We start from the raw sequence: 12,333 nt of genomic DNA, 5'->3' as shown, positions 1-12,333 counted from the left end.
GCGATCTCGGCTCACCGCAACCTCCACCTCCTGGGTTCAGGCAATTCTCCTGCCTCAGCCTCCTGAGTAGCTGGGATTACAGGCACGCGCCACCATGCCCAGCTAATTTTTTTGTAGTTTTTTAGTAGAGACGGGGTTTCACCATGTTGACCAGGATGGTCTCGATCTCTTGACCTCGTGATCCACCCGCCTCGGCCTCCCAAAGTGCTGGGATTACAGGCGTGAGCCACCGCGCCCGGCTGCCCTTGTGGCTTTGATCTGCATTGCCTGGATGAGTAAAGACGTTCCTCATCTTTTCATGTGCTTACGAACTGTTTGGTTATCTTCTTTGGTGAAATGTTTATTTAGACCTTTCACCCATTTTTCACTGGGTTGTTGTCTTCTTCTTAGTGAGTTGTTCCTTATGTTTCCTGAATACCAGCCCTGGCTGGGCGTGGTGGCTCACACCTGAAATCCCAGCACTTTCAGAGGCAGAGAGGCAGGAGGGCGGCTTGAGCCGGGAGTTTGAGACCAGCCTGGGCAATGTAGCTAGACCCATTCTCTACAGAAAATGAAAAACAATTGTGCAGGCACGGTAGCGTGCACCTGTGGTCCTAGCTACTCAGGAGGCTGAGACAGGAGGATCCTTGAGCCCAGGAGCTGGAGGCTACAGTGAGCTGTGATCGTGTCACTGCACTCCAGCCTGGGTGATAGAGCAAGACCACATCTCAAGAAAAAAAAAAAACAAAAGAAAGAAAAAGAAAAGAGTCCAAGTCTGGGCTGGGCGCGGTGGCTTACTGTAGTCCCAGCACATTGGGAGGCTGAGGCAGGTGGATCATTTGAGGTCAGGAGTTTAAGACCAGCCTGGCCAACATGGTGAAATTCCGTCTCTACTAAAAATATAAAAATTAGCTGATGTGGTGGCACAGGCCTGTAGTCCCAGCTACTGGCTTGAACCTGGGAGGCAGAGGTTGCAGTGAGCCGAAATTGCACCACAGTAACAGAGCGAGACTCCATCTCCAAAAAAAAAGAGTGCAAGTTTGTTATTAGATGTGTTTTTTAGCTGTTTTCTCTGTGGAAGGATTTTTGGGCAGAGAAGAGGCTCTGGGGGTGTTCAGGATGGGTCGGGAGCTCCTTGCACCTCACGTGAGTCCCGGCAACGCTCTCTCTTCGCTGCATCAGGAATTCCTAGGTGAGAGGGTGGCCCAGCTGAGCCACAGGAGCAGGAGGCTTGTTTGGTCACCCACAGGGTGGGACATTTACTGTCACCAGAGACCACGCCCACTCACCTTTGCTGGCATCGGAGATGCTGACCCAGCCTAACCAAGCTCTCAGAGAGCTGTGCCCAGAGCCCACAGCCCGGCTCCCTTAGTGAACGAGCCACTAGGAGGGCCAGGTTCTGGGGACTAAGGGAGCGGCTTTGTACCCCAGCATGATTGACTCCCGATCCCCAGAATTCCCGGGGCACCAGGGGCGTTGGAATGTTGGATTTGCCAGGCCCTGAGGGCCAGGACTGGCAGACATGCCCAATGTTCTCGTGGGCTCACCAGGGCATGTCGACTCCACTGCTGTGTGCCCGGGGGCAGCTCGTTCTCCTCTGCTCCTGTAGCTGCCAGCCCGAGGGAGGAGGCGATCCTTCCCTCGGATGTGCCAGGACAGGTAGTAGCGCCGCTGACTCATCGGACGGTCTGAGAACACATCGTGCATTCCTGCCGTGAGCATTGTAGGTTGGCTTCCGTATTCATCAGAACTTTTTGGAAATGCAAATGACAGTGTCCCTCAAATAGGTTTGGGAAAAAAAAAAAAAAAAAAAAAAGGCCAGGAACGTGGTGCACGCCTGTAATCCCAGCACTTTGGGAGGCTGAGGCGGGAGGATTGCTTGAGGTCATCAGTTCGAGACCAGTCTGGCCAAGATGGCAGAAACCCCATCTCTACTAAAATATAAAAATTAGCCAGGCCTGGTGGCAGGCACCTGTCGTCTGAGCTACTTGGAGGCGAGGCAGGAGAATTGCTTGAACCCAGGAGATGGAGGTTGCAGTGAGCCAAGATCACACCGCTGCACTCCAGCATGGGTGACAAGGTGAGACTCTGTCTCAAAAAAAAAAGGGGCTGAGTGTGGTGTCTCATGCCCATAATCCCTGAATTGTGGGAGGTAGAGGTGGGAGGATCACTTGAGGTCAGGAGTTTGAGACCAGCCTGGCCAACATGGTGAAACCCCATCTCTACAAAAAATACAAAAATTCGCCAGGCGTGGTGGTGGGCACCTGTAGTCCAGCTACTTAGGAGGCTGAGGCAGGAGAATCACTTGAAACTGGGAGGCGGAGATTGCAGTTGAGCCAAGATCACGCCATTGCACTCCAGTCGGGGCAACAGAGTTAGACCCTGTCTCTAAAAATAATAATAATAAGATGAGTGGTGAAAAGGATTCTTTGAAATCTGTGACTGCAGATATGGCTGGACAAACAAGGGCATCTACTGCCTCAGAGATTTCCTGTGTTTCTGAGGTCCAGATGTGAGGATGCTTTTGCCTGGAATCCTCCCTCTGACTCTGGTGCTCCCCAGGACAGAGGCTGAGTTCCTGCCGGCAGCTCTGGGGCGGGAATGGGATCTGGCTCATGGTGAGCCCTCCAGAAACACTGGGTGCAGGAAAGTTTGTGAGTGTAGGATAGTGGGGAAGAGGCCTGGGGGTGGGGGGCTTGTCCACCTCCCTGACCCCCAGCCCCATCTTGCTGCCCCCGATCCCCTAAACAGATAGCATCGTGCCTGGAGGCTTTGCTCCCTGCCAGAGTCCCTATTGTAAAGCGCAGGTGCTCCTCTAAGCTCGTCTCTGCTTTGTCATATGACACAAAGCTGGCTGGGCGTGGTGGCGCATGCCTGTAATCCCAGCACTTTGGGAGGCCAAGGCGGGAGGATCACTTGAGGTCAGGAGTTCGAGACCAGCCTGGCCAACATGGCAAAGCCGTGTCTTTACTAAAAATATGAAAATTAGCCAGGCCTTGTGATGGGTGCCTGTAATCCATCAGGAGGATTATGCCTGTAATCCATAATACTCAGGAGGCTGCGGCAGGAGAATCACTTGAACCTGGGCGGTGGAGGTTGCAGTGAGCCGAGATGGTGTCACTGCACTCCAGCCTGGGCGAGAGAGTGAGAGTCCGTCTCAAAAATAAATAAATTTTAAAACAAGACATAAAGCTTTCTTTTGCTTCTGAGGTTACTGTATTAGCAAGTATCACACATTTTTTTGTGTGTGTGCCATGATTAACATGTGATCTTTGCTTTTAGACCTTTAAAAAAATACTTCATTTTTATTATTTGTAGAGAACAGGGTCTCACTATGTTGCCCAGGTGCATCTTGAACTCCTGAGCTCCTGGGCTCAAGTGATGCTCCTCCCTTGGCTTCACAAAGTGCTGGGATTACAGACATGAGCTACCACACCTGGCCCTTCTTTTTCTTTTTCCTTTCTTCTTTTTTTCCTTTTTGAGATGGAGCCTCACTCTGTTGCCCAGGCTGGAGTGCAGTGGTGCCATCACAGTGCATTGCAGCCTAAGCTTCCCAGGCTCAAGCAGTCCTGCCTTTGCCCCCCAAGTAGCTGGGACTACAGGCATGTGCCACCATGCCCAGCTAATTTTTTGTTTTTCGTTTTCTGTAGAGACAAAGTCTTGCTAAGCTACCAAGGGTGGTTTCGAACTCCTGGCCTCAATCTACCCCCCATCTCGACCTCTCAAAGTGTGGGGATTACAGGTGTGAGTCACTGCCCCCAGCCCTTTTAGGGCTTTTTTTTTTTTTGAGGGGAGAAAATGTCTCGCTTTGTCATCCAGGCTGGAGTGCATTGGAGCTCACTGTAGCCTTGATCTCCTGGGCTCACGTGATCCTCCAACCTCAGCCTCCCAGACTCCTGGAATGACAGGCCACTGTGCCCAGTCTAAAAGTGGTTTGGCTGGGCATGGTGGCTCTTGCCTGTAATCCCAGCACTTTGGGGGAGGCCAAGGTGGGCGGATCACCTGAGGTCGGGAGTTCGAGACCAGCCTGATCAACATGGAGAAACCCTGTTTCTACTAAAAATACAAGATTAGTTGAGCGTGGTGCTGCATGCCTGTAATCCCAGCAACTCTGGAGGCTGAGGCAGGAGAATCGCTTGAACCTGGGAGTTGGAGGTGGTGATGAGCCGAGATCTTGCCATTGCACTCCAGTCTTGGCAACAAGAGCGAAACTCCATCTCAAAAAAGTGGTCGCTGCAAACAGCTTGATGGATGCTTGTGGCATAGAAGATGAAACAACATCTTTCAATTATAATATATTTCTGCAACCAAAAATAAAGGCACGAAGCCTTCCTGGTGGAAAGGCAGGCACAGCTAGATGATATCCCGGTGTGGAGTTGAGGCAGATGACCCCACACCGGGATGTAAGCGCGTAAGGCATGAGCCTCTCTGTGTTTGTCCAGCCCCTGGGATAGAGGGGCGGTGCTGGGATGATGAGCCCGGGAACGGAAATATGGCTCACGTGGCAAGGGGGCAGTGAGCTGATAGGTTCAGTCGGCTGTGGCCTCTGCCAGCCCACATCAGGAGGGATGTGTATTTCTCAGTGGCCCTTGAGGTCTGGGGGCCGTTGGGAAGTGATGATGCAATGTCTCCTGTCTCTGCCCGCAGGTGAGTGAAGGTGGCAGAGAGGATGTGACCGACACTCACCCTTGTCCACCTGCCCAGTGGCACCGCCATGCAGAAGCCCAGCGGCCTGAAGCCCCCCGGCCGTGGGGGGAAGCACTCCAGTCCCATGGGCCGGACGTCCACCGGGTCAGCTTCATCCTCAGCAGCGACAGCCACTGGCTCCAAGGAAGGTACGTGGTGCCAAGGATTGGTGGGGTAAGGGGACAGGCTACATGTGATGAGTGTTCTTCCAGAAGAGCCCCAGGAGCGCGGGCTGCTCTGACCAGCCTGGTGGGGGACGCTGTGTCACGAGCTCCTGTAATGGGGCCTGATCAGCGCCGGGAGGTCACCAGAGGCTTCCCCAGGGAGGGGACGTGGGAGCTGAGGTCTGGAGGGTGAATAGCAGATTCACTAGTGGAAGAGGATAGGGGCCGGGCGCGGTGGCTCATGCCTGTCATCCCAGCACGTTGGGAGGCCAAGGCGGGCGGGATCACTTGAGGTCAGGATTGCGAGACTAGCTGGCCAACATGGTGAAACCCCTCCTCTACAAAAATACAAAAATTAGCTGGGCATGGTGGTGCATGCCTGTAATCCCAGCTACCGGGGAGGCTGAGGCAGGAGAATCACTTGAACCTGGAGGCGGAGGTTGCAGTGAGCCGAGATCATGCCATTGTACTCCAGCCTGGGCAACAGAGCGAGACTTCATCTCAAAAAGGGGGAAGGATATTCCAGGTAGAGGGAACAGCACGGACGAAGGCTCAGAGGCAGAAAGGAGCATCACGAGTACAAGACAGAGAGAGAACATGGGTGCAGCTGGGGCAGTCTGCTGTGATGCAGGTGGACCTGGGCCGCTTGGAGGTGTGCAGGGAGTTTCATTTTCATCCTAATAATCAGAGCTGTAGGAAGGTCTTAAACCAAGATTGGTATGATGGAAGAAACTAGAAGCAATTTCTTACCCATTCTCTGGGGCTTAAAAAATTGTGATTGAGCTGGGCATTGAAGCTCACACCTGTAATCACAGCACTTTGGGAGGCTGAGGTGGGAGGATCACTTAGGGTAAGGAGTTCAAGGCCAGCCTGACCAATGTGGTGAAACCCCATCTCTACTAAAAATACAAAAATTAAGCCAGGTGCAATGGCTCATGCCTAAAATCCCAGCACTTTGGGAGGCCAGGGCTGGTGGATTATCTGAGGTCAGGAGTTCGAGACCAGCCTGGTCCACAAGATGAAACCCCATCTCTACCCTAAAAATACTGAAAATACAAAAATTAGCCAGATGTGGTGACATGTGTCTGTAGTCCCAGCTACTTGGGAGGCCAAGGCATGAGAATCAATTGGACTCGGGAGGCGGAGGCTGCAGTGAGCCGAGATCATGCCATTGTACGCCAGCCTGGGCAACAGAACAAGACGCTGTCTCAAAAAAAAAAAAAAAGAAAAGGTAAAAGGAAAGAGCAGCCAGCATGGTGGTTCACACCTGTAATCCCAGCACAGCACTTTGGGAGGCTGAGGCCAGAGGAACACTTGAGCCTAGGAGTTCCAGACCTGCCTGGAGAACATAGTGAGACCCCATCCCTACAAAAAAAAGTTTAAAAATTAGCCAGGAATAGTGGTGTGTGCCTGTAGTCCCTAGTACTCGGGAGGCTGAGGTGGGAGGATTGCTTGAGCCCAGGGGTTGGAGGCTGCAGTGAGCCATGAGCACACCACAGCACTCCAGCCTGAGTGACAGAACGAGTCCCTAAAAAAACAAGAGAGAGAAAGAAGGGAAGTCTGGCTGGAGAGGAGTGTGAAAAGAGGTGAGGGAGCCCGGCAGAGGCAGACCTGAAGGACACGGGGTTTGGGTTTGTTTTACGAGTGGTGAGGGCTGGGCACAGTGACGCAAGCCTGTGATCCCAGCTCTTTGGGAGGCTGAGGTGGGAGGATCGCTTGAAGTTAGGAGACCAGCCTGGCCAACAGGATGAAACCCTGTCTCTACTAAAAATAGAAAAATTAGCTGGTCGTGGTGGCAGGCGCCTGTAATCCCAGCTACCCGGGAGGCTGAGGCAGGAGAATTGCTTAAACCAGGAGGTGGAGGTTGTGGTCAGCCAAGATTGTGCCAAGCTGAGATCGCACCATTGCACTCCAGCCTAGGCAACAAGAGCGAAACTCCATCTCAAAAAAAAAAAAAAGAGATAGGATCTTGGCCAGGTGTGATGGCTCAGGCCTGTAATCCCAGCACTTTGGGAGGCCGAGGCAGGCGGATCACCTGAGATCAGGAGTTCGAGACCAGCCTGGGCAACATAGTAAAATCCCTATCTCTACTAAAAATACAAAAAATTAGCCAGGCATGGTGGTGGGTGCCTGTAACCCCAGCTACCTGAGAGGCAGAGGTTGCAGTGAGCCAAGATCACATCACTGCACTCCAGCCTGGGCAACAGAGTGAGGCTCGTCTGAAAAAAAAGAGGCAGGAGACGGGATCTCCTTATATTGCCCAGGACGCACCTCCTGAACTCAAGCAACCCTCCCACCTTGACCTCCCAAAATTCTAGGATTACAGGTGTCAGCCACCACATCTGACCCAGTCTACCTTTTAAACCTTATTTTTACTGTACCTTTTCTGTGTTTAGCTATGTTTGTTTGTTTGTTTGAGACAGGGTCTCCTTCTGTTGCCAAGGTTGGAGTGTAGTGGCGCAATCTTGGCATGCTGCAACCTCCGCCTCCCGAGTTCAAGTGATTCCCATGCCTCAGCCTCCCTAGTAGCTGGGATTACAGGAGCCTGCCACCATGCCTGGCTCATTGTTTCTATTTTTAGTAGAGATAGCGTCTCAACATGTTAGCCAGGCTGGTCTCGAACTCCTGACCTCAAGTAATCCTCCCACCTCTGCCTCCCAAAGTGTTGGGATGACAGGTGTGAGCCCCTGTGCCCGGCCACAAGTTGTTGTTTAAACAGCTAAATGGTGCATTCTGCTTTTTCTCATCTTATTGCATCCTGTGGCAAGCACCGCCCTGTGCTCCTGGTGTCATCACCTGCTGTCATTTCTGTGGTTCCCTGGAGGGAATGGACTGCAGTGTGGCCTGTGACATGCCACTTGCTTCCTGGTCACACTGCCCAGGGGTCCGGGAGTGGGGGCGAGGACTGGGTGATCGGGCTGCCTGGGGCCCCCACCCTGCGAAGCTGTCCCAGAGAGAGAAAGTGTCCCTCCGAGAATGCCTGACTGACTGGGGAGCCACACCTTGTGCCTGACCTTGGCGATGGTGGCAGCAGAGGCTGTGGCTGGCCTCGGTGGCGCTCTCTCTCCATGTTGCCCCCTGGCCACTGCCTTTACAGGGCAGAACCAGACTCCCAGGCTGGGAAGGGGGCGGCCAGCCTGGAGCAAAACTGAGTTGGCCGAGGCAGCAAAACCCTGGGAGAGAGAAAGGGAGAGATTCTGCTGCCGGGGCCACTTCTGTTCCTGTGCCAGGGTCTCCAGAAAACAACAGTATAAAAGCCTCTGGGAAGAGTGACAGGTGGAAGAGCCAGGGAAGGACTGTCCCCCCAGTCCTGTTGGCCCGTTGGGCTCCCTCACTCACTCATGCAACTGGCATCTGTTCTCTGAGGGGCTGGAGGCGGCCATACCCATCAGAGGCCGGGACCCTGGGCAGTGGGCAGCTGGAGATGGGTCTGGCAGAGGCCGGGGCTGGCGGTGTTTTTTGGGGAGGGGAGCATGCTGGAGTCTGCTCTGGGAACAGGGCTGTGGCTGCCTCCCAAAGCATGAGCTCAGCGTCCGGCAGAGGAGCTGGCAAAGGGATGGGGCCTGGACTGGTGCCCCTGCTGCCCACCCAGTGGACAGGGGAGGCCTGTGTCCTCAGAGCTGTGCCACACTGGGAGCAGCATTTGAGGGCACCTTTGAGGGCGTCTCTCACACGAGGAGGTGGCACAGGGCTACACGGGAGAGGTGGTCAGAGCAGGTGGGCAGGAGGGTGGTTTGGGACCCAGCAGGGGACAAAGTCCTGGATGGACTAGCGTGGTCAGGGACCCGGCTGTGTGTAACCGAGCAAATCCCGAGGCTGCTGCAGACAGGGCGGTTAGGGACGGCCTGGCTCCAAGGGTGGCACTGGAGCAAGGACTCAAGTGACGAGCTGGAGTCACCAAGGCTGCAGTTGAGGGAAAAGCATCCAGGCAAAGGGAACAGAGGCTGCAAAGACCCTGAGGGCCAGGCAGTGGCTCACGCCTATAATCCCAGCGCTTTGAGAGAGGTGGGCAGATCACTTGAGGTCAGGAACTCAAGACCAGCCTTGCCAACATGGTGAATTCTCGTGTCTACTAGAAATATAAAAATTAGCTGGCATGGGGGCCACACCTGTAATTCCAGCTACCCGGGAGGCTGAGGCAGGAGAATCACTTACACCTAAGAGGTGGAGGTTGCAGTGAGCTGATCACGCCATTGCTCTCCATCCTGGATGACAGAGTGAGGCTCTATCTCAAAGAGGAAAAGAAAAAAGCGGGGGTGCTGGGCTGCAGTGAGAAGGGTCCTGGGTGAGGACTCGTGGGACCGATGATCCCAGTGGCCAACCGCGTGCCACTACCAAGCTCTCTCCCTCCACTTCCTCTTCTTTGCATTTTAAAGATGAGACCATTGGCTGGGTGTGGTGGCTCACACCTGTAATCCCAGCACTTTAGGCCAAGGAAGGCAGATCACTTGAGGTCCGGAGTTCGAGGCCAGCTTGGCCAACGTGGCGAAACCTCGTCTCTACTAAAAATAACAAAAAATGGCCAGGCGTGGTGGCAGGCACCTGTAATCCCAGCTACTTGGGAGGCTGAGGCAGGAGAATGGCTTGAACCTGGAACGTGGAGGTTGCAGTGAGCCAAGACCACGCTACTGTATTCCAGCCTGGGCGACAAAGAAAGATTCTATCTAAAAAATAAAGTAAAATAAAAATAAAGACGGGAGCACTGAGGCTTGGCATCTCAGCTGCATTGCCCAGGTTACAGGGCCAGGAGCTGAGCCTCATGCCAGACTGAGCCCCTGCTGCCTCCCCAGGGGTGGGGTGCCTGGGGGCCTGAGTCCAGTCCCAGCCCCACATAGCTGCCTCATGCCCCGGACAGGTGGATGGGAGGAGGAGCTACCTGTTCCCGTTAGGCTGGTCACAGTTGTCCCCTAACTTTCCTGTGGCCTTGCCTCAGGATCCAGGAGATTCGGGACAAGTGTGTGTGTGTGTGTGTGAGTGTCACCCACCCTTAGGTGGGGAGCTGGGCGATGTGAGGCGAGGTCCTATATCCTATCCCCAGCTGCCCCTCCAGGGCGCACACAGGGCTGGGCCCAGAGCGTTTTGGTTTTGTTTTTCGTTTGTTTGAGATGAAGTTACGCTCTTGTCCCCCAGGCTGGAGTGCAATGGCGCGATCTCGGCTCACCTCATCTCTACCTCCAAGTTTAAGCAGTTCTCCTGCCTCAGCCTCCCAAGTAGCTGGGATTACAGGCATGTGCCACCGCGCCTGGCTATTTTTTTTGTATTTTGAGTAGAGATGGGGTTTCTCCATGTTGGTCAGGCTGGTCTTGAACTCCCGATCTCAGGTCATCTGCCCACCTCAGCCTCCCAAAGTTCTGGGATTACAGGCGTGAGCCACTGCGCCTGGCCTTGTTTTTGTTTTTGAGATGGAGTCTCACTCTGTTGCCCAGGCTGGAGTGCAGCGGTGCGATCTCGGCTCACTGCAGCCCCACCACCTCCTGGGTTCAAGCGACTGTCATATGTTGCTGGTGGGAATGTAAAATGCTGCAGCTGCCTCGGGAAAGTCGGGCAGTTCTTCAAAACTTGTTCTGTTTTCATTTGTGACACAGTCTTGCTCTGTCCCCGAGGCTGGAGGGCAATGGTGTGATCTCGGCTCACCGCAACCTCCGCCTCCCAGGTTCAAGCGATTCTTCTGCCTCAGCCTCCCAAGTAGCTGGGATTACAGGCATGCTCCACCACGCCCAGCTAATTTTTCTATTTTTAGTAGAATTGGAGACCGGGCATGGTGGCTCACGCCTGTAATCCCAGCACTTTGGGAGGCTGAGGCTGGCGGATCACCTGAGGTCAGGAGTTGGAGACCAGCCTGGCCAACATGGAGAAACCCCATCTCTACTAAAAATACAAAATTAGCTGGGCATGGTGGTGCATGCCTGTAATCCCAGCTACTTGGGAGGCTGAGGCAGGAGAATCTCTTGAACCCGGGAGGTGGTGTTTGCGGTAAGCCGAGATCGTGCCACTGCATTCCAGCCTGGGTAACAAGAGGAAGCTCTGTCCCCTGCCCCCCAAAAAAAAGTAGAGTCGGGGTTTCCCCATGTTGGCCAGGCTCGTCTTGAACTCCTGACCTCAAGTGATCAGCCTGCCTCAGCCTCCCAAAGTGCTGGGGTAACAGGTGTGAGCCACTGCACCCGGCCAGCATTTTGGTTCTACCTCATTAACGCAATCTCCCTGCACCCCATGTGTGTTCCAGACCTTGGCATCAGCCCAAAGTGCCTGAGGGGGGGCGCCTAAACCCCCAGAGGATGCTGTCTTTCTCTTTCCTTTCCGTACTTTTCCAGGAGCCTCCCCAGCCCCAGGAGAGCAGGTGGGATTGTCCCCGCTTTAAGTGACTTGTCTGAGATGTTGGGCAAGCTCGTCCCTTCAAGGTCAGCTTCTCAGTCTCCACTGACCACATCCTAAACTTTTAAATGGCATCCAGACGGGGAAGCCAAGCCTGATCTTCTGTGGCCGGCGGGGGTTGGGGGCAGGGCTGCCTCCTCATGCACTGACGTGGTCCAGGATCGATCCGACGGGGCGGGGGCCTGGTTGCCAGCACCTGCCTGCCTGCCCGGTGGCCTGGCCACGGGCTTCTCCATGGGGAGCTGGCTCTGTTCTTTTCAGGGTAAGCCATCCCGGCTGCTCTTGCCCTGGGTTCCCTAGAGTCTGCCGGGCAGGGGCTCTGTTCTGGTTTGGGAAGAGGGGCACGGAAGGGGATTTGGAGATCCGTTTGGTTCAGCAAGAATGCTGAGCATAGCCGGGGGTTCAGGACGGTGCGGGCTGGCAGAGGGGGGTCCCTTCTTTAGGCGCGACGCTCCAGGCTGGGGCTGGGGTGGCCACGGGAGAGAGGTGAGCTTCAGAGGGACCCCTCCCTGCTCAGGGTGGGCTGGCGGATGTATACTGGGTCCTCCCTGGAGGAGGCATGGACTGAAGGGTGGAACCAGGTTGGGGTGGACCCAGTGCGGGGCTGGCGGAGGGGAAAGCAGCTCCCCTGAGGGAAGCTGTGGAGACCCCATTCCTTCCTTCGTAACCTCTGCCTTTGAGCACCTTCTGGAGAGAGGAGGGGGCTCAGGAGAGAAAGCTATTTGAGGTTTTCGGGGCATTGATGCACGTTCCTCTGGGGCCGCCAGGAAGGGGGAGTCAGGTTGTGCCGTCTGTCTGCATTTCAGCCCAGGGGGCCCAGGGTGAGAGTCCACCTCCTGGGGCTCCTGTTCTGGGGGTGTGCAGACACGCTCCCCAGTTAGCCTGGGAGGCAGGTTGTGCAAACTAAAGGGGGAACAGAGCCCCGTGGGGTTGGAAGGGAGAGAGACGCAGTGGGCCCCAGGGATGGCTGCAGATGAGGGGTTGTGCAGTTGCTGTGGACGGAAAGGAGGGTTTCCTTAGATGATCCCAAGAGGAAGGTGTGTTCTTGAGGCAGAAGGACGGCGCTTTGCTCGACACAGCCTGGTTGATGCCTGTGGTATTGGTATAATGCCTCTTTGCTTTTCCCTCCCCT

General features: G+C 54.8%; 1 protein-coding gene across 1 annotated transcript in view; it reads left to right on the top strand.

Annotated features, from left to right (window-relative positions):
* The window catches only part of CLIP2 (CAP-Gly domain containing linker protein 2), an 89,228-nt gene that overhangs the window by 19,289 nt on the left and 57,606 nt on the right, over positions 1-12,333 (top strand). The window contains exon 2 of the mRNA XM_032254891.1: positions 4,627-4,814. Coding sequence (XP_032110782.1) covers positions 4,694-4,814 — 121 coding nt within the window. The 5' untranslated portion in view covers positions 4,627-4,693. The remainder of the gene's footprint in view (positions 1-4,626; positions 4,815-12,333) is intronic.

Source organism: Sapajus apella, unplaced genomic scaffold, assembly GCF_009761245.1.
Source record: "Sapajus apella isolate SASKATOON/1434 unplaced genomic scaffold, GSC_monkey_1.0 scaffold88, whole genome shotgun sequence".
NCBI lineage: Eukaryota > Metazoa > Chordata > Mammalia > Primates > Cebidae > Sapajus > Sapajus apella.
Note: the sequence above shows the minus strand (reverse complement) of the source record. Positions and strands in the feature narration are given on the sequence as shown.